The sequence below is a fragment of a genome, unplaced genomic scaffold (assembly GCF_019419815.1).
Source record: "Pyrus x bretschneideri cultivar Hongxiangsu unplaced genomic scaffold, Pyrus_bretschneideri_v1 Contig11, whole genome shotgun sequence".
Taxonomy (NCBI): domain Eukaryota; kingdom Viridiplantae; phylum Streptophyta; class Magnoliopsida; order Rosales; family Rosaceae; genus Pyrus; species Pyrus x bretschneideri.
Window position 1 is genome coordinate 2,210,044 of NW_025999402.1, and position 27,797 is coordinate 2,237,840.

The following is a 27,797-nucleotide window of genomic DNA, read 5'->3' on the forward strand; positions in this document are numbered from 1 at the left end:
AGCCTAGCCTAGGCGCCTCACGGGACCTAAATTTTTTAATATATACACTGAGCGTACACATATATTACATTAAAAACACCCTGAGCACACTCATATATTATAAATACATATACACATATATATATATACATATATTATATTATATATATACACACATATAACAATGTACGCAGACAGCACACACACATCCATTATATAAAAAAATAAAAATTAGAAAAAAAAGGCAGAGAGATGATAGTGCAAGGAAGAGGTATGAGACAGTTAAAACCCTACCCAAAATTTGGGTTTGGGAGTAAAAAAACACAAAAAAAAAAAAAAAAAAAAAAAAAAAAAAAAAAAAAAAATTCCCCTTAGGCACGCCTTCTGGCGGCTCTGGCGACGCCTTCCACCCACTCCCTCAAAACAGAGGCAGCAACCCTCAAACCCAGCCTCACAGAGCGCCTAGGCGTGCCCTGAGGCGAGCCTTTTAAAACATTGATTGTGACTTCCAGATGTATTTACTAGCATCATGTGGGAAAACCAGGAAGCAATGGGGTACATATTCAAATAAACTACAAATAAACATTTCAAATGCATCATCATTTCCAGCACCAGCATCATCCTTTCAAATGTGTCAACAGTTCTGTAGGTACTTTCTTCATTGAATACCTATGTGCACTACCCACCTAGTCCACTAGACAACCACAGGCAAATGATCGATTCCAAAGTGGCTCTATCATCTAAAGTAATCAATTAAATCAACATTGACTACATTATCCAGAAGGGAAGTCGATAAGAGAAAAACAATGGGCAAAAAGAACTGGTGTGGCCCAAAATCATGAGAAGCCTATTCATATCCATGTCAAAAAATGTTTTCCCATGATTAAAAGAGGACATAAACCTCAAATACAGACTACTTTACAATGAAATCATCACGGTTTCAGTGCTCTGAGATACCCTTTGAGCCAAATATACGGTTGGGATAACCATATCTTCATACTGAACAATATTCTTTATGCAATATGTCCACCAATAGACAATTTGTCAATTTTAATAGTTTAACTGTGGTCAATCTGTGGTGACGATATCTGTAGGCTTCAGATTCCACGAAAATAAGGAAGAGAAATGCTAATATCTACCACCTGTGTGGTTCATCAATCATCACTCGTAACATGTCATAACATTCTTTCTTTTTCTAAAGAGCACATCAATCTTCTTAAAATCAAACATTGAACTGCAGTTCTAAATAAGCTGCCATTGGGTTTATTGAGAAATCATGTATAACAAACATCATGTAGACTAAAGAGAAAAAAAAAACAAACATCTCTAGCATGTTAGTGGGTGTTATTGTGTGGGTGCGGGTGGTACAATTGCTGAGCATGTAAATGAAATACGCACATCAACTCATGAAGTGAGCATCGAACATCATCTATATGAGAAATTTATTTAATATGACCGAGTGACGCATGGTTAAGTTTAAAGTTTGCTTCTGGCTTAAGTTTCAAGTATTGTACCAATAAGAGCATACACCGAAAATATCAACCAAATCATGTGAAAAAAAATCCAGATAACGCTTAGGCACATTACAATCGATTTATAGATAAGGTATTGTTATATACTTTGACTAAAATTAGATTGTTATTCAACTAATTCAGCATAAGATAACTGCAGAACATAAATATACGCTAATATACATACAGTTTGGGAGACTGATGCCCTTTTCCTGAATCACGATCTTTCATCAAACGCCAACGCAAACAAGAGATATACATGATCACCAAAACTGATTCTTCTATGTCATTTTACAAGTTCTTAGGATCATCCAGTTGACACTCAATTAATTCTATGCAGATGGCTCTTGCCAGACCGACTTATGAGCATAAAATTCATGGTTTGCCGTTATGCTCTCTAAGTTCATAGCTTCCATCTTGCTGCAAGCTCATATCAAAAAATTCAGATCCTGAACCATTTCGCTTACTACTCCGAGTCTTTCTTGTTGGACTCTGTCCTCTCTGTTTCCTATCAGAACCAGCTTCTGCACCGCGCATTGTGGGACTACTTAGAATTTCTCCTATTCCTCCCCTTCTTCACCACTCTGCCATCGTACTTCTTCCCACTTTGGCCATTCACAATCAACGATTCCAGAGCATGTTTCAGATTCAAACCCTCCCCATCTGATTCCTCTAAATCGAACGACCCACTTCCCAATTTCCCCTTACCCTTAAACCCATCTCCTAATTCCTCAGCTCCTCCAAATCCTTCATCTTCAAGCTCCAAACTCTCCAATTCCTCCGGCCCAGAAATCCTTTTATACGACCTCACACTATGAACAACCCCTTTGGGGAAAAACCTCGCGGAGGGTAAGTCCTCCATGGTATGAAACAGCTGCGGGCCGTCCCTCTCCGTCCACAAATCGAACCCACCAGGCTTCTGAAACCTATCCGCCAAGACCTTGACTTGCTCGTCGGCGCTGACAGAGAACAAGTTCGGAGCTTTCTCAACAACCTCCCACGGCCGCTCGAGCTCGTACACGGCGGCTTTGAGCTCGGCCCTCTTTCGCATCTCGTATATTTGGCGCTCGCGGCAGAGGCGCGCCTTGAGGAGCTGCTTGGCTTTTTTCGCCTGCATGCGCTTCCACTGCCACTTGGATACGCCGCCGGGGAAGGTTCTGGGCCCGCCGCCCATCCGGATTATCATGGGTTTAATAACGGATGTACAAGTGTTGAGTGTTGATTGGTTAGAATATAATGTAGAGGAGTGCCACATAGGCAAATCAGTTAGATTGGTTGGTTAGGATATAAGGTAGAGAAGTGCCACATAGGCAAATCAGTTAGAGGAGTGCTATAAAAGCCACTGTATAAACGTTTTCTGCCCTAATGTTCAATAGAGGAATCTTTTCTTTTTCCGCTGCTATCTTCTTTCTCTCTAACAATCTTTCTTCCTTTCTCAAGCTTCTTGGATTTGTTGAATTTCTGGTTTGATTTTCTGGTGTTATCAGGGTTTGGGTGTTAGAGTTAGGGATTGGAGGGAGAGGTGGGAGAGCTCCGTGTGGAGGAAGGGAGGGGTTGGGGACGTTAAGGCATTGGAGAACGAGAGGCGCTGCATTTGGGAAACGAATTAGGGATTGAGTCGAGAAATAGGGGGAAATTGGAGAATTGAAATTAGGGTTTGCAGAGATTGCAACGCAGGAAGAAGATGGCGGGAAGTGAGGGCAGCTTAGCCACTGTGTTCCACTGTGGAGTGTGGAGTTTCCAAATTTGTGGCGGTTGGTTTTCTTAGCATTTTGGACGAGGGAGTAGGGAAACAACCCGACCCGGACCGGCTCATCGATAAATCTTAGGCTTATCTTTCGGGCCCTTAACAATCTGTGGGCCGGTAATATATTGAAATTTAGCTCACTTTTTTTCACACTATTGTGTTTTGAAAAAAAACTGCTTCTGTTGTGTTATGAGAATAAGCTCATTTTTGCTACTTTATGTTTTCAGTTTGTTTTTTTTCACCCAAAACTATGAGAATAAACTATTTTTAAGTGTTTACCAAATACTTTTTTGAGCTCAATTTTTTTATACCCACTTTTTATAAAAATATCTCAATACCAAATCGGTACTTAATTAAATCTTAAATTACGATAATTAGGATTAAGCAGTAAAGCAAAAGAACTTTTCCCGGAAATTTCATGGGATTATAAAATTGTTGTATATTCTAACATTAATTGTTGGTACATTTCAAAAATTTATTGGTGTACTTGTCACAAAGTGCTATTCATAAGTCTGATCTATGTACTATACTATGAGTAGATGAACAAAATTGATATATGAGAAAGACATGGTAAAATTAATAAATAGATACAAATATTGCTGGCGTATACGTTGGAAGTGATGAGGTTGGGTAAGGCGTAGAAATAGGCCAAGTCCAGCACTCAGAATCTTCAATGTTACAAATGTAAAATTGGATACAAATATTGCATTAGTGAATTGGTAGTAACGCATCGCATCATAACGCTCACACCAAGAAATCTTGAACTTGAATGTTGAACCAAAAATCAAGAGTTTGATCTTGTGCAAGAGGTGTCGAAGGTTGATTCCATATGATCATCTCCAATCCAAATTGTTAACTATTAAAATTTAGGGTAAATTATATTTTACCCCTCATATTTGGGTGTAATTGCAATCTCATACAATATCTTTAAAACATTTCAATCTTATACATTAGTTATTATTTTATTTCAATGTTATACAACAGTTAAAAAATTTATTAAATTAGTTGTTAAGTGATGACGTGGTAGTGATGGGTTCTACAATTTTATAGACGTGGCTGCCAGCTTGTGCCACATGGAAAAAATAATATATATATATATATAATTAATAAAATATCATTATTTTGTTATTTTTTATAATATAATTAGAAAAAAAAAAAAAAAACCAAACCCTCCCCAGTCCTTTTGGTTTCTTCAACCAATTTTGTTTTCCAATTCGCCAGTCCCACGCCGTTCTTCCTCTCCTTGATTTTTTTTTGGGTAAAGTACAAAAAACTACTTCAACTATTGGGATCACGAATCTTTTAAAATTGACAATGTCATACCGCATCTTACGAATTTGTGACAATTTCATACCTCCGTCAATTTTTCTGTTAAGTGCTGACGTGGCAAGAGACTGAGACCACTTTCTATTAAAAATTAATAAAAATTATTAAAAACTAAAAAGAAATATTTAATATTTTTTAAATATTAAAATAATAAATAAAAGTAAAATTATAAAAATAAAAATAAAAATTTGAAAACCCAACCCCACCCGCCCCCAAGAGAAGGAGGAAGAACCGAAGAGGAAGAACCGAAGAGGAAGAAGAGGAGGAGGAAAAAAAAAAAAATTTGAAAACCCAACCCCACCCACCCCCCACCCCCCAGGAGAAGGAGGAAGAACCGAAGAAGAAGAAGAAGAAGAAGGACGAAGAAGAGGAGGAAGAAAAAAAAAAAATTTTGAAAACCCAACCCCACCCCCCCCCCCCCAGGAGAAGGAGGAAGAACCAAAGAAGAAGAAGAAGAATGAGGAAAAAAAATGGAAACTGCAACCCAGAAAATAAAAATAAAAAATAAAAAAAACCCAGAAGAAGAAGAAGAAGGAAAGGGGAAAGGGGATGCCGCACCCCTAGGAAATTTTTTTGTTTTGTTTTTTTATTCTTAATTTTTTTAATATTTAATTATTTTTTAATCCAGCTAGATTAGTGAGTGGTTCCTGTTTTTTGCCACGTCACCACTAAACAGAAAAACTAACAGAAAAATTGACGGAGGTATGACATTGTCACAAATTCGTAAGATACGGTATGACATTGTCAATTTTAAAAGATGAGGTATGAAATTGTCGTGACCCCAATAGTTGAGGTAGTTTTTTGTACTTTACCCTTTTTTTTTTTCTATCTACTTTTCTTTTCCAATTCCTCCCAAAGATTCGAAATCCACAAAATGCTAACAAAAACCAAAATTGTAGAGTTCACTATTACCACGTCATTACTTAACGGCTAACTTAATAGATTTTTTAACGGTTATATGAAATTAAAATAAAATGATAACTAATGGATGAGATTGAAATGTTTTAAAGATGTTATATGAGATTATTATTGCACCCAAACTTGAGGGTGTAAAATGTAATTTACCCTATAATTTAGGTATATTTGTCAATTTGCCTTCCGAACTTGTATGGAACTGAAATTGGCAACTCGATACAAGTTTGGAGTGCAAATCGACAAGTACCTCTAAAATTTATAGTTCCAAAATCAAATTTTAGCATTTTTTTTTTTCCCAACTAAAATTTAGCATCTCAACTATATCAATTGTCGAACAATTGTTTTAGCCACAATTTTTTTCAATTTTCTTATCGGAAATATATATATATATATATATATATATATATTTTGTATATATTAATCTCAATCATCTTCAACGATAATCTAACTGAATCAAATTTCTCTTTTCAATTAAAAGTTAAATAAAAAAAAAGAATAAATAACATTTTGCACCCTCAATTTTTAGTGTAATTGCAAAATTAACACCCTAAAAAGAAATACTCGTCTAATAGAATCAATTCGAGTCATTCTCTTGTTTTACAACAAAAGAAAGGAATATTGCAATAACTAAAAGATCATGGCTCACTCCTATTGAATGTTGCAACAATTAAAAGATCATGTCTCACTCCTATTAACTATTTGTTCAAATTGATCTTGTCGTGTGGTTGGTGACCAAGTGCTAGCATGGTGCAAAAATGTTGGGAGAGGAAATAGTGCTAAAAAAACAAATATGGAAATTTACCATTGCGAGTTGAAGATGGTCTAGATGGTCATGCATGCACACTATAGCTAACAACCCTTGATTAACTACCATTGCTTAGAAAGAAGAGGTAATGTAGCCAAAGGCACTAGGAGATAATTAAAGTAAAGCCAAATTGAACAATTTCGGTATCATCCACCATCTCATGATGTGCAGTTCGGTTGAGCAAGACATGAGAAGAAGATGGAGTGGAGGAAATGCTACCAGGATTAGTTATCAAAAGTAATATCCTGTGTATAGTAAGAAAGAAAAAGAGAATTACATAAGGAGACTAGATCAGTTTAAAACTGAATGACTACTTCTAACAATCATTAATAACCATCGTTGTTTCAAAAACGTTAAACATGAATTTGATAATTCCACAAGAAAACTCTCGTCATCAATTTTTTGTGATTGGTAATTTTGTAGTCATGGAAGATGAAGTAGCGAAACTTCCATGCTCATTTGAGTCATTTCAATTTTCATGACTCCAAGAGGATAATTAATAATGAGTTATCTAATAACTTTTATTTTGACGGTATTGATCAACACTACTTGGCTGCTTCTATCCAATCACAGATGGACATTTATCCAAATAATTGAAATTATAAACATTTGGATACATGTCCTTATGTGATTAAGTTAAAAGTAGGAGTTGCTGCTGAATTTGTAGCAGCCAAATAGTGTTTTTTTTTTTTTTAGTTTATGAAAAAACTTAAGGGAGAGTTAGATACGTAGAGGGATCTTTTACCAAAAAATAATAATAATAATAATAATAAAAGAAGCTATTATTTGGCAGTTGGATTAACAACATTTTACACTTTTCAAGTTTAAAGTGAATTTAAAATAAGTCGCTAAGTTTTAATTTTCTCACATTGTACACAAAGATGGTTTAAAATCATATCAAGTTATGTTTTGTCTATTTAATCGTATGGTCTTTCGTTAAATTGAGAAAATTGCAACTGTGGATAGAAGCCACACTTGTATCACCATAATTCTGAAGGTAGGTATATTACTTCGTAGTAATTAACTGGTAATATTGATAAATTCTAACCTTCATAACAGGAAGCACCAGTGGTCTAGTGGTAGAATAGTACCCTGCCACGGTACAGACCCGGGTTCGATTCCCGGCTGGTGCACTTCCCTTTTTAACCTTTTTCTAGATCCATCTTTTTTTTTGGCACTTTCCAACTAAGATTTCTGATCGAACAAAGTTGCATCCAGATTTAGCAACCAACTCAATCTGCCTGGCTCGAGAGTTGAAGCCTGGAGGCACGTGTGTTCTTGACAGTGAGGAGCCTCTGCGCACGTGAAACTCCCTACTAGGGTTTGACTATCACCATTCACCAGTCGATCGATGAGCTGGCTTATAAAAATGAAGGCAAGCAACCCTAATCCAATGACACACCTTCCGTGCACAGACAGTGACTTACAATTTGACAGAAACATTGTAATTCATATGAGACACACCGTGCTGCGGTCTCAAGTTGTCCAAAACAGTTGTTTCCTGCTGCATGACGATCGCACACACCTTCCTAAAATAAGTTTTTTTTTATCACTAAACAAGTACTTGATTTCATAAAAAATAAATTAAAATACTGCACGAGAAGTTATGCAGCAACAGAGAGTAGGTGCTTAAAATATCATGAAACCCTAGCGCTGTGTCTCTGATTTTCCAAACACTACCACAATCCAGGTTTGTAGATTCCATGCTGCTGCTATTATTTATCACCAACTCTATTGAAGGAGTTCTTATATACAAACAGATCAAGATATACGATCGATGTACATATTTAGTAGACATGCATATATCCCAGCTAGATCATGAAAATGCAACCCCGGCTGTATGATCGAACCATTCGAAGCGACAATTATTTTATACGTTCATAATTTCAGAAAGCAAAACTCAATGCATGAATGCTTGAACATGGCAGTCATAGTGTTAATAGCATGTAACCATGTTCTATTCAACAACTCTCACCAATGTCTAGTGAGAATTCCGACGTTCTTAAGATGTTCACTGAAGATGCAACCTTGTACTAATTTCTTGCACACCATGTTGATGTACAAATTAATTACTTATTTAATCCATTTTGGGGTTATTATTTAAAAGTAATTTTACCAATCTGTCGACGCTTGGTGGCTGGGACTAGATCAAATTTGAATTCCAATTCGTCGATATGTAAGACACAATATGTTGAACTTTTGTCTAATTTAATAAGTATGCACAATCTCAGTATTTATTATAAATTTACTAGATTGGTCCTGTCCAAACTTATTTGATATAGTGCAATCCTAATGAGTCATCAAACAATCTCAATAAAATTCAAAGTGTACGAAATAAGATATATTCACTAGTAAAAAAAAAACCCTTGCGTGATGAAGCACACATCGTCCCACAAAATGACTTTGTGTGACGAAACTCTAAACTTCATTGCGCAAAGTCTTGCGCGATGAAAAACACATCATCGCGCAATGTGACTTTGGGCGACGAAATTTTGCGCCACGAAAAATGTTTCGTTGCGCAAAGTGACCTTGTGCGACGAAAATTTAAACTTTGTCACGCAAAGTCTTTACTAAAATAAAAAAATTATTTTTTAAAATCTTTGCGCGACGTAATTCAAACATTTCGTCACCTAAACCAATTTATTTTTATTTTTTATTTTGTACCCATAATACTTAAGAAATTGAATAGTATATATATTTATTAAGTAGCTTTTTTATTATTGTAGTTCGGATTGAGTTTTTGTTAGAAAAATATATTATTGTAGTTCGATTCGAATTTTTGTTAGAAAAATATATTTTAAATTGACGATCGAATTAGTTCATTGTATTCATATAGGGTCAAGGAGTGTAGCTGTAAAAAATCATCAAAATCGGAGTTGAAATAACCGTAAAATCGTGATTTTTTGTTTATAACCATTGAAAAGTTTTGTCTCATTACTTGATCTCTGAATGTTTTTTTTTTTTTTTTTTTTTGTAATTTTTGGCGTATATTATCTCGAAGTATATACAAACAAGTTTGACGGTTGGATTGTTGAAACGAGTTTCGTAGAATGCGTATCCCATCAAAACAATAGAATCACTAACACTTAAAGAGTTTATTTATATTATCATCAAGTATAACATAAGATTTTGTGGTATCCACGAGTGTAAATATTTTAAATTGAAGATCGAATTCAGTAATTGTATTCATATAAAATCAAGAAGTGTAGCTGTAAAAAATCATCAAAATCGGAGTTAAAATAACTGTTAAATCATGATTTTTCTTTTATAACCGTCGAAAAGTTTTGTCTCGTTACTTGATCTCTGAATAATTGTTTTTTGCGATTTTTGGCGTATACGATCTCGAAGTATATACAAACAAGTTTGACGGTTGGATCGTTGAATGGTGTGTGTGTGTATATATATATTAAGTAGCTTTAAATTTATTTATTTTGTACGTATAACACTTGAGAAATTGAATGATATATATATATATTTATTTATTATGTAGCTTTAAATTTATTATTGTAGTACGAATCGGGTTTTTGTTAGAAAAATATATTATTGTGAGTTTTATGTAAAAAAAAAAAATTGAATTTGAAGGGAGTAAAGTCACATTTTCAGTAAATTTTATTATTTTGTTTTTTATTATTTATAAAAATTATTTTTATAAATTTTGCATTACGAGCCAATAATTCGTTGCGCAAAATCCTTAAATTTGGACGGGAGCCAAAAATGGGACGTGGGAATTTAAAAAATTTTTTTTTTTAAGACTTTGGGCAACCAAACTCTAAAAATTTGGGTGGCCATCAAAAATGGGATGCAGGAAATTTTTTTCAAGTGGTCGCACAAAACTTTGCACGACCAACACTTCGTTGCCCAAAACTCTAAAAATTTGGGTGGGCACCAAAAATGGCCTGCGGGAATTTAAAATTTTATTTTTTTAGTGGTCATGCAACATTTTGCACGACCAATTTTTCTTTGCTCAAAACTTTGCGCGATTAATACTTCGTCGCTCAAAACTCTAAAAATTTGGGCGAGCAAAAAAATGGGATGCGGGAATTTTTTTTTAAATTTTTTTTAAGACTTTGCACAATCAATATTTCGTCGCACAAACTCGTATCCTTCGTTGCGCAAAGTGATACGGTTTTTAAAACCAAAATAACTCCTCCATAATTTTCTCAATGTCTTTCTATACTCTTACCTCTCTTGTGACAGCCTGTTCCAAAAATATTTACCTTTAGCACGAGAATGCCTTTTTTGCCCTTACTCATTAGTGGTTGCGGGTGCGCGAATGGACTATGTTTTGGGTTGGCTTTTGGGATTAATTTAAACCTACACACACACATCCATACATGCACATGTACACCCTTCTTATTTTTTTCCTGGTTCTGTCTCTCTCCTCCTTCTCGACGTTTCTTCCATTTTCTTCCATTTGTACAGACAGCTTCACATCTCACAGTTTTAGCACGGATCGAGGTTCCAAATACCTTCTTCATGCTCCTTGTGGCCTAACCAACATACTCATACCCTTGGTTTGGCTTGGAACCCTCGAAAACCCGTAGAATCCGCGAACTCTGTCGATGGTACTGTTCATTTGCTCGTGATCGTGGAGGTTTTGTCGAGTTTTGAGATCACTGGGAGTCTTAAAACTTTCTCACAAAGCACGGATGACAAGTTTGAAGGATTTTGGACGTCGGGATAGCAAGTTCTATGGTTGGCCGGATTTTGTGAGATTTCTCCGGCGAGATTCCGACATTTTTGGTGCTTCAAAGTGGTATAAACTTCTTCTCCTTGTCCTAAGCTTCATTTTGACATAAATTTTGTGAAGTTTGGTTGAGAATTGAGTGAGAAAAGTGAGTTTAAAGTTTTTCCAGAATCCGGCTCCGGAACGGCGGTCGGCGCCAGATTCCGGCAACCTGAGATAAGGGACGACAAAATATTCCTAAAGGAGACTAACGGCGTCAGGTTAAAGTTAACAGAATATTCTGGTAAATTGATGAAATATTCCTTAATGGCGTTAGGGATTCCGTCTGTGCGCCAGGCACGTGCCTGTGCGCGGGAGGCGCGTGTGGCAGTGCCTTGGCCTGCGCGTGGGGGCGCGTGAGGCTTCTGAAAATTTCTAAAAATATGGGGGTGTTCGTGGGATTGAGTAGAGTATGTTGGTATATTCAAACACCTTAATTGAGCAATGTATAAGAAGTTATTACCTAAGGTTGGTTATGTGCGTTAAATTGAAGGTTTTATTGTTGTTTCACATATAGGTGATGACTATCCTGAGGACGAGCGCAGCCACGCAAGGCTCAGGGCCTACGATCTTTCTACGTATCAGTGAGTGGGCTTTTGTTTTCAGTATATATATATATATATATATATATATATTATGATTGGTATCTTTCCAGAAATTACGTTTTAATGGTTTTATAATTAAAATGCCATGTCGAATATCGTCGATATTATTATTGTGATTGTGTTGGTTATGCTTTGGTACCGCGGACGCTCAGGCAGGTGAGTATGTTTGTTAGTGATAGATGTGGTGATAACGAGATTGAGTTATAGCTTATATTCCTGCACCTCGGTGATTGTGCTCCGCCAGAGTAGGGCCTAACCTTCACGTGATCATTCACTTCCCGTACCGTACGCTCACCTTGGATCCAAGGCAGGTGCCAACTGTCGTATAGACCACTATAGGTGGTTCCGACTCGTAGGTGACTTGTGATACATCGCACAGCCTTCACATGATTGTAGCACTGAGCGTATTTATATACACCAGCCTGTCGTACAGACCACTATAGGTGGTTCTGACTCGTGTGCCGGATAGTGGTTGAGGAGCTATAGATTCAGCCATACAGGTCACTTTAGGTGACTCCGGCTGATGTACTGATATTACAGGCATATTATGATTTGTTTTATCTCACCTGCTTGATGCTTATACTATTTGTTTGGATATTCTGACACGGCATATTTATGGTATGGCATATTTGAGCTTTATCGTTTTTAGCATGATTTGATATACGAGTATGTATAATATTTTCTGGAAAGTATACGGGTTTTACAGAGAGGGGTTATTACTTGATATTGAAATGGTTTGGAAAACTTTGTTTTTGTCCACTCACGTTTTCTGTTTTGTGCCCCTCCAGGTTTTAGGTAGCGAGGACGTGGGTGACGAACGAGGCATCGAGGCAATTCTGACAAAGCACCCTCCATGTAGGATTTTCTAGTTATCGCTTGTGTAGTATTGTTTATTCTGGACTACACCTAGGATATTTGAACTTTTACTTTGCATTTCTCCTTCCATGTTTGTCACTATCACTCACTGATCGTTTTATTGTAAATTATCTCGTCGACTTTATTTCCTCGTACCTTCACTCTTTTACTTTCGCATTGTGCACTTGGCTACGTTACCCTCACGTGACGGCCAGCACACTCCAAATTTTTGATCGGGGTATGTCATCTCCCCTCTCTTTCCCTCTCCCCAAATCCGACCCTCTCTCTCACACTCACTCCTCTCACTTAATCTCTCTTCTCTCTTCACTATCTCTCACTCTCACTCACTCTCTCATCTCTCTCTCTCTCTCTCTCACTATCTCCTCTAATTCTCTCACACTTACTCCTCCCTCTCATTCTCACTCACTCTCAATCTTCCCAAAAGGTATATTCTCCCCAAATTTTAATTTTTTTCATTAATATGTGTTTTTGGAGTTAGTTTTGAGTTTGGTGTGGGGTTTGGGGTCAAGTATAGGATGTGGAGTGGAGTTTGAGGTCGGATTTGGGGTATACCAATTTTAGGGGAGATTATGCCAATTTTTTTGTTATTTGACCATATGTATATATTTTTTGTAGGGAATTGTCGAGACTTTGATGGCTAAAGTTGAGAATTAGGACGCTATCGAAACATATCCCCCCACCACTACCACCAAAATAGACTTGTATTAGGATTTTATTATTGTACTTTGTTAATTTATGTGTACATTTTGAATATATTATAAATATTGGATAATTTGATCACTATTTTTCATATGTAATTTTATTTTGAACATGTCAATTTAAATTAAAGTATTTAAAAAAATAAAATCATACAATAAAATAAAATTAAAAAGTAAAAATTCAAAAAATCTTGCATTGCCAAATATTTCGTTGCGTAAACAATTAATATAATTAAATTAATATAAGAGAAATAATAAAACAAAAAGTCAAAAACCTTGTGCAACAAAATATTTCGTCGCGCAAAATATTTAATTAATTTATTAGAATTAAAAAAATTTAAAAACAAAAATTTAAAATTTAAAATATTTGATCGTGCAAAGAAAACTACTTTGTCGCACAAAGCTATTTTGCGCGATAAATTACTTCGTCGCACAAAGATACTTTGTGTGACAAACTAATTCGTCGCGCAAACCTTATCGTCACGAGCTTTGCAAGACGAACCATGCGCGACCAAAATTTCGTCGCGCAAAGTGTTTTTTGTAGTAGTGATTGAAGAAATTAGAGAATGGTGTCATCTAGTAAGTTGCTACCTAGACCTATTGCTAAGGGCATGGTCACTGATCACCATATGAGCTGTTGCCATCCCAAGCAATATATTGATATGATCGATATGAAAAAACACCGACCAAAATTTATATAGCTACTTCTGACCATCTTCCATTCTTTAGTTATAGATCTATGGGAACCAGAGCTTTCCATTTAATTTATTTTTCTTCTGTTTATTTCCATATACAACTTGACAAATAAACATGTTACTGATCTTGTTCCCTTGATTCAAATATTAGTTGTATTTATGATATTCTAATGATTACACGTGTAATCTTCTTGCATTTCCCCCCTCACAGACAACCCCATTAATTCAAAGTACAGGAACGAATAGATTATTCCATTCGAACTTTCCATCTAATTAGTAATTAACCACACAATTATAGGGTCTGCATGCACTCTTCTGCTCACATGCAAACCAATATAATATATATATATACACACACACATATATTGCTCTCAAAGAATCCATCTATTCATCCTCCTCATCCACTCCAAACATCCAACACCCATTTTCCCAAGTTTTCTCAGGAGAAAAAAAAAAACACTCCATTTCGTAAAAAGATGGCTCAATCTCAATGGCTTCTCCTTTGCTTGATCTCAGCAGCTGCTTATGTGAGTGTAACCATGGCTGATGAAAATGCTCATCAAACCCTAGGGCAGTCTTCTTCAGCTTCAATCGCAAGCACTCCAGCTCCAAGTCCATCTCCACCTGTAATTAGGAAACTGGGAATGCACAACCCTAGTAAGAGATCCACCTCAAAAGGCACCACCATTCGATGGATAAGTCGGTTGCCGGAGGCGGTGTGATCCTCGGAGGACTTGCCACCACCTTTTTGGTGGCAGTTTTCAGTTACATTAGAGCCACTGCAAGACATAAAGCTTCAGAGACTAGTATTACTGGTTCTCAAATTGCTAGTCCGTAGTTTTGTCGTATGTATGTTAATGGGTGTGTTAATTTGATGTTATGTGGCTGTAAAGAAATTAACACGAAGTAAAATATGATATTGAAGCCACGTCGGGGCCTTGAACATTTCAACTATTGTTGATAGAAGTTGGACGACCACATAATTTGATCACGAATTCATTTGATATTTCAAATCAATTAGGCAAGAGTAATGCTATTTACACATAAATTTAACCTCGTAGGTGACATACATTCGAACAGAGACATGAGTCAAGTACAATAGCGTGGCACCGCCCTTAAACAGTGTGTCAATTATGAGATCATTCTTGTCTTGTTTAAGGTAAAAATCTCAGATTCAATTCAAAACCATAAAGAGACAGAGTTGGAACCGTGAAAGGTTTTCCGCAAAACAACGTCGCTCATTACATCTAGTGCTTTCTCAAACCAACAACAAACAATAGCAGACAAAATACCAAAACGGATGAGACGTTGCGCAACACTTTTAGATAAGCATCAGGGCTTTCGAGTGTTCCACGATGACCAAAATGTGACACATATATAGACTAGGTATGCAAAGCTGCAATAATCTGCGGGAATTGCTATCCATGATAATTACATTAGGCCACCAGTAATCCACATACACCTTTTTAGCTTCTCATTTGCTGCTCTTTATTTATAACCATCAAATTAAATAAATCAAATAAAATCAATGGTAAAGATTAAGGGACGTTTTGATATAGGCGCTTCGTTATTCGATTTCATTGATTAAACATCTGTTCCTTATAAGAATTTGATTACACTTTTTTCTATAATTTTATTAGAGGTACGTTTGATAATATTGGTACGTTTGATTACTTATAATATGGATACATTTAAATTTATGCTCCACTTCGATTTTGGTGCATTTAGAAATCTAAATGTACCAAAAATCGATATGTTTATTTTCAAATGCACCATAAGTGGTAATGAGGAATTAGTTAAATTAATATTTCAAATAAAGTCATAAATTTAAAATTCCTATATTGTAGGAAATTAGTTGCTAGTTAACTATTGAGTTGGCAATTGATCAAAACATCTTAATCAAATTTTGTGAAGAGCAGATGTTTAGTCTAAACAAGTTGAAAAAAATGTAGGAGATTCTAACTACTCCCAAATTTAAATATGACCGTCTAAGAAGTTAAAAAGAAGGAAAATACCCCAAAATATGACAATTTCTTAATCTTGTGACAGAAATAGGACAAACCGGCCATGCACAAGCCAATCACACAATGCACAAAACCAAAATAACTAAAATACCCACATATAAATGGGTTATTCCTCCCATTTTTTGATTTCTCTCTCTCTACTCTCTCTCCTTTCCTCTCTCTCTCGTCTCTCCCTACGCTTTATCCCTTCCTCAAATCTCTGAGCTCTGCTTTCGAAGCGATGGAAGTTCAAAGAGAGGCGAGAAGAGTGAGCTGGGCTTTGGGTTCATCACCTCATACCTCTGATTTCGAACAAAGGGATGGGAGAGAGAGAGGTGAGAATAGTGAGTTGGGGTTTGTACCATATTTTCTATTTTGGCTTGAAAGTTCCATTTTTTTCGGTGATTGAAGCTTCGACAGGCATAGTAAGGTAGGGTGTTTAGTTCCAAGTTCCTTCATCAACGATTTATGGAATAAATGGGTTGTTTGTAAGATGACTTAATACTTGGATTATTATACAAAATGGTCTATGAGATTTGCATGATCAATAGAAATGTCACTGAGATTGAAAATCAATAGAAATGGTCCTTGAGATTGTCCACCATCCATGATTTTGGTCATTTTGTTAAAAATGATTTTGGGCAATTTTCAAAGCTTTGTAACTCAATCGTTTCTTAACCAAATTCGACCCATAATATATCAAAATGAAGATAGGAAAGTGTAGAATAAGATTATACCTATTTGGAAGTCCAATGGTTGCCGGAGATGGCCGGAAAATAGCCTGAAAGGTGACTGGTCCGTGGGAAAACTCGAAAACTCGCCGGAAACTGGGTAAACTTTAAACGTTCATAACTTCTTCAATACTCAACCAAATCGATTGATTCAAAATGAAAATAATACTTCTTGATGAGACGAAGAGAATGGTACCTTTTTGGAAGGCTAAATTGCCGTGGTTGGGTCGGACAACGACTCGAAAGTGGCTAACCATTTTCGAGTTAACCACTTTCGAGCAGTTTTCCGGCCAAATCACGGTGAGTTAGCAGTAAAGAAATATACCATTTTCTTCGCCGCATCGAGAAGTATGATTTTCATTTTTGAATCACTCGATTTCTTTGAGTATTAAAGAAGTTATGAACGTTTAAAGTTTACCCAGTTTCCGGCGAGTTTTCCAGTTTTCCCATGGACCAGTCACCTTTAAGGCTACTTTCCGGCCATCTCCGGTAATCATTGAGCTTCCAAATAGGTATAATCTTGTTCTACACTTTCTTATCTTCATTTTGATATATTATGGGTCAAATTTGGTTAAGAATCGATTGAGTTATGAAGCTTTGAAAATTACCCAAAGAGTTTTTAACGGAAGGACCAAAATCATGGATGGTGGACAATCTCATGGACCATTTCTATTGATTTTCAATCTTAGGGACCATTTCTATTGATCATGCAAATCTCAGAGACCATGTTGTATAATAACCCTTAATACTTAGAAGTTAAATTAGGTTTGTGTTTCATGTTGAGGCATATGAGTTTTGGAATAAATTTTAAGTTTTGACGTGCTATAAGACTGGGATGGAAAAATTTCTGGTTCAAGTGTTCAATTGCAGAAATTTGTGAAATTTTTTTAGTAATGTGCATGTGGTGCACATATGGTGTGCATGGATACATCTTAATATGAGAAGCAGGAATGTTCATTAATTATGATGCACGTATATTGTACCCCAGAATTTAGTGAGTATGACCACAATCTAGATGGCTTCGGCGAAAAACAAAATTAAGAAAAAACTTAGAGGATGTTAAGGGTCACGTGTGTCCGTGAAATAATGACATGTTTTCCACGTGCACGGGTAAGCAGTGGTTGATATACGTAACGACTTTTCAAGCTGTCACCGTTAAAGTTTCTCTCGTTCTGTGCATATCATGTGTATGTACTGTACATATTATGTGCATATAGTGTATTATGTGTAGATGGTGCGTATTTACATCTTTGATACTCTTCGCATTAACGTAGTTCACTACTTTTTCCTTTTGATTCAGAGGTAGGCTTTGGAAATATGAAAATAGCGAACGAGTTCGTAAACCAATTTCCTTGATTAAGTTGAGTTCTTTCGTGCCCATTCAAACTGCAATTTTTTTAATCCTTGAAATATTGGAACCAATCAAATTTGATACCAAATTCAAATTAATGAAGCTTCGATTCTTCATATAAAGTTTGGGGTCATTTTTCTGATTTCGAAGAGAGAGCTGTGAGTTATGGGTTTTTGGGTTGAGCCTAGATCTGTGAGCATAAAATGTGCATGTCTTGTGCATGTCGTGTACATACAGTATATGAGCGAGCTTAATACGAAGAGAGCAAACGAGTACGTGAAACAATTTCGTCCATATCCTTCTCTCTTCCTTCTTTCCACTCTGATTTCTCTCTTTTCCCTCAAATTTATCTCCTCTCCAGAAGGCAACTAACTTTTAATACATTTTTTCATTTAATTGCAGCAATAGCCAAACCCTATTTTAGTGCTTGTAACGAGAGAGGGAGCAAAGGGAGGGAGGAGACAGAAGAAATGAAAACCCACATATAAATAAGAGAAATGATAAAACATAAAAAATAAAAATTGAAGGATTTGAGTCTCCTCCAAGAAACATCAAACCAATCACTTCAACTCCATAAATCCATCAATCAAAAAGCAAAATTAAGCAAACCCAATTCACAAAACCTACGATTGAAAAGGTAAAAATTGAAAATGAGTGGGTTAGAGAGAGAGTTCTTGAGCATATTTGAAATTCGAAACTTAGAGAGAGAGAGAGAAGAGAGAGAAAGAGAGAGAGAACTTAGATGAATAAGATGGATGGGCTAGAAAGAGCTCTTGGATGAAGAAGATGGGTGGCTTAGGGTTCTTTGAACTAGAATCGGGGGACATAGATTTCTCTCTCTTCTCTATTTTTCTCTTTACAAAATGAGAAATGAGAGTTGAAATTTTTGGATAACCCATTTATATAGGAAGACAATTTGGTCATTTTAAGGTATATAAAAAATCTTATTTTTGTCCGATTATTGTGTATGTCGTGTGCATATTTGAAACATCATATTTCTACCACAAGATAAAGAAATTATCCAATTTTAAAGTATTTTTCCTAAAAGAATGAAAATTACTGTTTTCCCATTTAACCGACAGTTTGAAATATACTGGGCCGCTACCGACTCCATTGGGCCCAAATCTATAGTCAGTATACCGCGAACACTCTCGTCTCTTCCCTCTTTCGTCCTTCCAGTTTCCCAAAGCATTTCCTTTCGCGCAAGCAAAAAAAAAAAGCAACGAGAAAAACCCACCGATCAATCGCACTGATTCACACAGCCATGGCGAACGACAAGTCGGTGATGGCAGTAATCAGAGCCGCGAGGCCGAACTTCCGCAACAACGACGACAGGGTCGTTTTCGCCGTTCACGCCTCCTTCCTCGCCGCTGGCTACGTCCTCACCGCCGCTGGTCCCCCCGCCTTCTCCGATTCCGTTCTCTCCTCATCTTCTATGGGTACCCACTTGTTTAATTTCGATAAATGTTTAACTTTTCTTAGAAATAATTGATAGTGTTCCTCAAATTTTTGTGGGTTTTGTTAATTTGGGGTTGCAGATGAAGTGGGCATGGAGCAGTGGAACGAGCTCGACGGCGAGTACGCATTTGTCTATATGAACCCAGAAAAGGGCTCGAAGAAGGTGCTGGTTAAGTGCCTTACAATGAACGGCAAGTTGCTTGTGGATGCACTGGTTAATGGGAGCTCTCAGCCCATCCATCTCGAAATCGAGTAAGCTTCTGCTGCGATTCTTTGGGCTTTTACAAATTGGGTAGTTTTATTCTTGCTTGTTAATGGGTTTTCTGCGGTTAACGAAACAAATTACAGTGTTGGTGATTATGTTGGAGAGGATGGGGGCAGCAATTACTCCACACAGTTCAAGAATTTAGAAAATCTGGTGAAGAAATTGGATACTGAAGTTCTGTCAAAATTATATGGGTCTGGATCTTCCACATCCGGTTCTTCAAGTAACCCTGTAGGGTAACTGGGTTTTGTCTTGGAATCGCTTCGGTTATGCTGACATTTTTGTTTTTAATCTGAGTTTTGCATGCATTATTTGATGTAGAAGTGTATTAATACTCTGCTAAAGTAGTCATCGTTAATTGTTATGCTAATTTATCGGTATTTAGGTTAAGAATCAGTGAATGTTCTTTTTACGGACTACTTTCTTTTTGTTATGGAACTCTGCAGTTCAGAAAAGAGTGAGAGATCAACAACTGAGCCTGTTTCTGGACCTTCAGGCTTTCACACTAGACCTTCAGCCCCTTACACTGATCCTTCAGGGTATCTCTCTCCCGCTCTCTCTGCATATGTGTATTTTATGTCTGTGTACGTGTGATTCTAAGCAGTCTATATGTTTGTTAAGTTTTGCTAGCTTATGCTTTGGGTTTTGTAGAAAGTCTGTTTCTTTGATAAATCTTAAGTGCCCTTTTTTGGTTGCTACCTGCCTGTTACACCCGCCCTAGATTGTTATAATATATGTTTGCTGTGGTATTAAGAGGGGGACATTGATTCAGTCCCTAACAAAATGGAGCAGACAGTTGATGTCTATACATTCAAAAGTTAATGTCACATTGATAATCATTGACGCTGATGGTCCTCCCTCTTGGGAATTCGTCTGTTGACGAGTTGTGTCATATTCATCGCCTTGTAGAGCAGTGTTACTGCCTTTACCATTTGGGACTGGCCATGGGACCGACATCTTATGAATTTTCAATTTTAGAGGGTCCATCTATTAGATTCATTTCAGTATGTTTAACTAAGTCGATTTGGGAGTAGTAGCTTAGATTGTAAGGCAATTGTATGTGAGACTTGGCTTAGGTTTTTCAAGAGTCTAAAACTAGTTATGTATCATGCTTTCCTGTTTATAGCATCGTATACTCTTTTCATTATCTAATTTGGAAGATTATTTTTACTTCTTAAGTCTCCCCATCAATTTGTAAGGAAATAACTAGGAGCCTAGGAGGTTCAAATTGTCATTTTATAGATTTAAAATATAAATAAATCAAAACTTTCTTTCTTGAAAGATTATTAGTAAAATGGCATCCGATTCTACCTTGTAAGAGGACCCTAAATGTTTTAATTTTTTCGGAGGTTTTTCATTCAGATTAATTAGAGGTTAGTTGGTAAGAGAATTTGGGAATTGCATTGACTTTGTTAGGAAGAAAGTAGACAGTCATGGCAATGTCTTTTTTGTTGTGATCGGAGTGAGTTAGCAGCGTCATGCTTAAAATTTTCATTTGTATCCTTGAAAGTTTCCAAAACATGCAGTTTACTCTCTGTTTTCTGGCTTGCTTTGCAGAATTGTATATCCTCCTGTCATGCCTTATGGTGGTAGTGATGTTCTTCCTGGGCCTGGTGCTGGAGTCTACCCTTCAAGGTATTGTATTTTAACAAGACATCATATTGGGGTTTTCATTGCAGTTTCGAACCCGGTTTTACTGTTTTACTGTTTGACTTTTGACAACATGTTTCTTATGTCAATCTTTCAGGGGTGATGGTAGTGGAAGCATGCTTGTCGGTTTGTACAATACTCATTTACTCTTATTGTGCTGATATTAATCACGTTACTTTTTTTTTTTTATTGGGACTCACATTTCATTTGTTGTGTCAAAATAGGACCCCATGACCCTCGTTGGTTTGGTGGCGTTGGAGACCCTGGGTTTAGTTTTGATCCCTCTAGACCTGCAGGTGTTCCACCAGGTGCTCGTTTTGATCCCTACGGGCCCCCAGGTGTTCCAGGTTTTGAGCCTAATCGATTTGCAAGGTAAGTGGAATAGCAAAGTTTCACTAAAATTGAAATTAGGTTCTTCCCTGGTTCCCACCTGATAGAGCTTTCATTATTTTTCAGTTGAATAAGCCTTTTTTTTGTTTTTTTTATTTCACTCGAGGCCTTTGATCTTACTTAATCCGTCATGGTGAATTGAGATTGTTACCTGTGTTTTCACTTTTACTTTCCAAATGGATGTACAATTGTTTACGGCGTTTGGGAAGTGAACAAATAATGAATGATAGATGCAAAGTTTCCAAGAATACCTTCACTGGAGTATATTATGGTGTGATTTCTTTGTCTTCCAGGAATCCACGGAGGCCGCCAGGAGGTGGCACTCATCCAGACCTGGAGCATTTCGGGAGCGGCTCAGATTTCATTTAGATATGCTGTTCAAGCCAGAAGTAGTTTGTCATCAAATAAGAAACTCGAGTACTAATAGGAGCTGACAGAGGATCTCTCTTTTTCCTTTCTTGTTTGGCATGCAAGTTGCTATGTAAATGTAAACGAGAGGGTTTTCATAGGAGTATCATGTATGTTGTCTGTATATTTAAAATTTTCCACTCCTTATCCTCGGTTTCGCGTTTGTGAGGAACTTTTGGTTATCTGAAAGCGGTTTAAGCCCTTTCCAAACGATATCAATGTCGTGTATGATGTGTTGCATTTTTGTCACCACCCTTCCTTCTAGTTCCTAAGAAAAATAGACTACAATTATCATATGCCCGCCCCTTAGGCGGAGGCTGACAAGCTGCATATGTAATCTGTTTTTGGCTCCTTTAATACGAGTGTCCATCCTTTGGAGAAAATGTAAGGCCGGTTTCTCACCTGTCTCTAGGGGTGGAAAAAATTCCCGAAAATCCCAAACCGAACCGAAAAAATCCTGATCCCAAATCAAAAATTTCCCAAACCAAAATTCCCGAAATTTTCGGGATGCTATCCCGAACCAATCCCGAAATTTTGGTATGGGATTTGGGATTGACTTCTCAATATTTCGGGAATCCCATACCAAACAGAAATTATATATTATTAATTTATATATATATATATTATATATTATTCTTTTATAATTGATGCTAGTAGTTTCTAATTCATGCTCTGCAACCTGGAATACCTTACACCTTGCATATTTTTCATGTTCTGTTTGATATTCATTTGGATTTTATTATTGTTACTGTCATGACTAATGATTTCAGAAGGTTTGATTCTTTTGTCTCTTAACAGATTGTCAAAAGGGTTTAATTAATTTGAATTTTGACTTTGATAAAAACAATCAAGCATGCCAATATTTGATTAAATGGTAGTGTGAATGAAATGACATTCCTAGTTCATGAATGTGTTCTTAAATTATATATTTGAAGAATAATTCATAATTTCATATTTTAATTTGGGCCGGATTCCCGATTTGTCCCGAAATCCCGAAAATATTTCGGGATTCCTGAAATTTTGGTTTGGGATTGGTCTTCAAATTCCCGTCCCAAAAAATTTCGGTTTGAGATTCGGGATACTACTTTTGGCTCGGTATCCCATACCGAACCACCCCTAACTGTCTCAACAACCATCATCAGATCACAAAAATCCAAAAACGTTGACGGCCTCATCTGTGGGCCCTTATAGATGTCGCTTGGCATCTTGGATCAAGAGCGATTTCATATGAAATTACGTTATCATGGCAGCATTTAAAATAGTGCAAGTCTTATCTGTAGTTCAGATTACTACGAAATATCGTTTGTACAAAGAAAAAAGAAATACATAACTTTGTGGTATTATTCCTTCGATAGATGTTTGACATTTAAAAAGAATACCACCAATTTAAAAAACTTTTTGACAGGTAATTTTTTTTTTTTATTACAAGAGAGTTTCTCTGATGATTAAAGTCGGCCACTTGAAAAACTAGGAGTAAGAAGGAAGAAGGAAGCTTCCATGCAATTCCATGTAAAATTCCAAAACCTGCAGAGACGTAAGAATCCGGGAAGCGTGTGAAACATTTACCTGCGTTTTCTCTAGAAGCCCATCTTTTCTTTTTAGTCCTCCAGATCAAGAGAATTAAACACAAAAAACCACCTACCTTCTAGATTGACAGAGACATTTCAAATATAATAAACCCTTCGTTGTTATCTCATGTGTTTCTATACCCTTGTTCCTTATATATGTTTTTTCTAGTTGGAATTAAAATATCTACTTCTGAACCCACTACCATTACTAATTCCTGGACCTTCTGCAGCTGCAAAAAGCACAGATCTTGCTGGGAAAAAAGCACAGATATGAGCCTTCCAAAGTATTCTCTTCTTCCTTCTTGTTGCTTCTGGTGGTTGTTTTTGCGTCTGGGAAATCTTCAGCTGCTGAAGGAAGACCACTCTCCCTCTTGCCACAACAAGGTAAGAATTTCAAGCAACGTTACGTCTAACATGTATTCCCAAACTCTGAGAGAAACTCGTCGTTGTTGCGGTATTTTAAGCCAATCATGTATTGTCATGCATGAAGGGTTTGGTTTGAAATACCGCTACCGGGGAAATCACAGATTACAGTTTCTGAATTTGGGTATAATTGAATTGACTTAGATGTCTTGTGTGAATAAATTGCAGGATATGCGCAGGTTTTTGGTACACTTGGAATAGTTTGCGAGTGTTGTGATGGAGGTGAATGCACAAGTACCTGGACTGGGTCTTGCAGTAATCTGACATGTCTTCCTTGGAAACAGCATTAACAGCCCTAGAGATTTTTTTTTTTTTTTTTGTTTTCTTTGGCTTTCTCTTCTTCTTCTATATACTTCGTAAAATTAATATACTAGTGGAATTAGAGGGTTATTTTTCCCCTTTTAAGCTGTGTTATGTAAATCGTTATTTTACAGCTAAGGGAGTTCTATGAGTTCACTGTTTGATTGCCTGTCTAATACTAATGATTCTGAACTAATAATTGCCTAACTAGAAGATATTTGATGCTGGTACATAAAAGTTTATGTATTGGCTCGATTAAGTTACAAGCCAACTAGTTTTGTTCGTGCAAATTGTACGTATCATAGGTGGTTAACAACATTTACTCTTACACTTGATGCTCTGAGTCAGGATTTCTCCCCTCATTGAACAAAAACAAAAAATAAAAAACCTGCTAGCATCTACTTAGAGAACCAATCCTAGTGGTTGTCATTGCTAAAGAGTGTGGGTGTGGGTGTGGGGAGATTTCAGGTGGAATTGAGATCAGAAACGTGGCTGAAATTTCTTCACTCGCATCAGAAAAGAACTTTCCACGTTTAGAGCTTTGGAAAGTAGGCAATATGATATTATACATAGCCGCCGATTCAAATGGAGCTGGGTCCTAAGGTACTCCATTTTTCTTTAATTCTTAATTTAAAAGTAAAAATCAAATAAAGGTTCTGTACTATAGGACGTGATTGTTATTCCAGTTTAGATCCTTTATTTGGGAAGGGAAAAAAAAAAAAGTAATAAACTGCATTACTAAACTATATAAGGTACCTACCAAAGAGGACGAAGGACAAGAGAGGGAAAATTTAAGATAGGTTATGTCATATGATTTTTGGACTAGGAGAAAAGAGAGTAATGAATTGGATATAAACATACCTTCCAAAAAGAAAGAATGAGAAAAGAAAATGCTTTAGAGTTGTGCTAGAAATTATTGCCAGCACGTTGTTGCGGGATTAAAAATTGTAAAAAATATTATGTTTGAAAGATATAAAAGATTGTGTCATAGAAGATTAATACAATTCATTGCTATATTTAATTGAGACTCCACATAAAAATCGTAGAAGTTTTGGCTATCTCTGTACATAAAATATTAGATTAACACATTCCACTTAGGTAGTTTTTGCGATTTTCGATCGACAACAGTACTTATATACTTGTATACAAAAGATTATGAAACTTTGGACTATTTACATGCAAAAAATGTTAAATATCATGTCATTTACATTGATAAAATATGACAAAAATTGTTCAATGGAACACCAAAAGTTCCCTCCAGTACTATTGATTGTCAAGAAAGTAGTTTAAACCAATCCAAAGACCAAAACTCTTTCAAAGTTCCATGTGGATTCAGTTTCTCTAAATCAACCAACTTCTCCATTCCAAACTATCCAACAACTATTTGACAACAATACAACCAACCGCCAACAAACATTTTAAACCCATCCAAAGACCAAAACCGTTTCAAATTTCCATGTGTATTGATGATTTTCAACTAAATTATTTGGAGATGGAGACACACAGTGCTAGCATAGGAACCAAAGAAGATCTGCAAAAGCAAGTTAAGAGATCATCGTATTACAGAAGCAAATTACATAATAAAATTAAGAGAGCATCATATTACAAAAGCATAATAATGTTCATTTCCGAATGTATTACAAAACCTATAGTTTCATTCCACTTCACATAATTCACAGGGTTTTTTTTTATTTCTATTTTTTCAACCCACAATTTACAGCTTAGTTCAAAGAATTTGATCTGATTATTAATATTCACACGGAAAAGATAAGACTCAAATGAGCTGGGCATTTGAAGTCAATTTCTTATTTCTTATAACCACATCAGTATCATATATATACAAACGTAGCAAAAGAGAATAGCAAGTGCAAGCACAAATCTTGTGATAGTATACAAAAAATGACTAAACCCGAAATTCCCAACACATACACCAATCTCATACAAAAGTCGATATCTTATCGAGAAGAAATTAGAATATCAAAATCCTAAACAAAACATGAGGCACAATTATCACAATTAGAAAAATATTTCAAATAAGAGCCAAACCAAAAATGCACATAAAGGTAAGTCATGAACTCAAATAAAACTCACTCTGATCTCATTTCTAATTATGAATGCTATCGGGACTCCAATCTTCTCATCCCAGTCGAAAATAACGTCAAATGCAGACTCCTCTGCTGTTTAGAGGGTGATTGTGGTAACCCAAATTTCCAATTATGCTGCCTTTCCAACTTTTTCTTGCAACCACGTTTCTAAAAAAACAGATTGAATTCAAAAGGTAAATGGACCAAGGCATAAAAAGACATAAGAAAAAGTATAGAAAGTATAAACCACATATATCACGTATTATACTACTTTGTATTCCAAATACACATAAGAATATATCCATTAGTGAATGGTTTAGTTCCAATTAATCCCACCTTTATTTTTTTCTCAAACCCTTCAACTTATCCTTCACTTTGTTTTTCAACGGCATCATATTTAAGAGTTAGCTTCCATCAAACCCTTCATCTTATCCCACCCTTACTTTCCTCTCTAACCCTTCATAATCCCACTTTTACTCTCTCAAACCCTCAACTTACGGACTTTGTTTCTGCTGCTTAGTTTCATTTAAAAGCTTATTTCTCAACAAAATCATCATTAGTTTCAGTCTTAAATAATCAACGCAAGAGAACTCAGGAATCATTCTCCACTCTCTCGGTGACCAAACAGATGATAAGGAAGTGGAGAGAACGGGTCGTTAAGAAGAAGAGTACCTCAAATGTTTAGAAATTAAGAAATTGAGTAGCTCAGTTGCATACAGAACGACAACGTTTCGACTTAATATTTTAAACTCTTCATAGCATCAATTTCCATCTTAAATTAGAAAAAACCTCCAACGTTAGAAATATGAGTACTAACGAATGCTTAGTAAAAGAATTAGCCAATTCTAATTAAGAATTGTTAATCAAACTGTAAAAACAACATACATATTTTTCCAGCTTCAAACACAGAACCAACAGAAAGAATCCAATTGAAAACTGAACAGCCCAAACAGACCATGAAGATTATACAATCAGAAGAAGAGATATTTGGAGAAGAAGAGGTCATTACATAGTCGAAGGCAGCCGAGCAGCAGCAGAAACTGAAAAAAGCAAACAACTTTGGCCTCAAATTTTATCCATAGAATAATTGAAAAAAATAATAAAATTAACAGGTAGGAGTGATAATGTTATTAATATGTGGGTTGTGTGTTGATTTGTGTCTTTGAAACACCAAGAGGTAAAAAAATCGAAACAAAGTGGAATATAAATCTTAAAATTTTTTAGCCAAAAACATCCTCCCTAGATAAAACTGAACGAAAAATTCATAAATATAAAATTAGAAA

At 36.1% G+C, this 27,797-nt stretch overlaps 2 protein-coding genes, 1 long non-coding RNA gene and 1 other non-coding gene across 6 annotated transcripts; 3 read left to right on the plus strand and 1 right to left on the minus strand.

The window, feature by feature from the left end:
• Positions 1–2,034: 2,034 nt before the first annotated feature.
• Positions 2,035–2,676, minus strand: LOC103967314. The gene has a single exon (XM_009380583.3). It carries the CDS (start codon positions 2,674–2,676, stop codon positions 2,035–2,037), a length of 642 nt encoding a protein of 213 aa, XP_009378858.2.
• A 4,669-nt stretch (positions 2,677–7,345) lies between these two features.
• Positions 7,346–7,416, plus strand: TRNAG-GCC. The gene has a single exon. It is a non-coding gene; the product is annotated as a tRNA-Gly (tRNA).
• Positions 7,417–19,223: 11,807 nt separating this feature from the next.
• LOC103967334 (probable proteasome inhibitor) lies at positions 19,224–22,263 on the plus strand. Of its 3 annotated transcripts, none has more exons than XM_009380599.3 (8): positions 19,224–19,407; positions 19,507–19,678; positions 19,775–19,927; positions 20,138–20,230; positions 21,249–21,326; positions 21,439–21,467; positions 21,566–21,713; positions 22,025–22,263. In XM_009380599.3, exons 1-8 carry the CDS (start codon positions 19,233–19,235, stop codon positions 22,098–22,100), a joined length of 924 nt encoding a protein of 307 aa, XP_009378874.2. In that variant the 5' UTR covers positions 19,224–19,232; the 3' UTR covers positions 22,101–22,263. The 3 variants fall into 3 exon arrangements, with proteins under 3 accessions (XP_009378874.2, XP_048430154.1, XP_018507908.2); XM_048574197.1 differs by having other exon boundaries at positions 19,775–19,885; XM_018652392.2 differs by lacking the exon at positions 19,775–19,927.
• A 1,000-nt stretch (positions 22,264–23,263) lies between these two features.
• On the plus strand, positions 23,264–24,592 carry LOC103967335. The gene is made up of 2 exons (XR_670315.3): positions 23,264–24,091; positions 24,299–24,592. It is a non-coding gene; the product is annotated as an uncharacterized LOC103967335 (long non-coding RNA).
• The last annotated feature ends 3,205 nt before the right edge of the window (positions 24,593–27,797 follow it).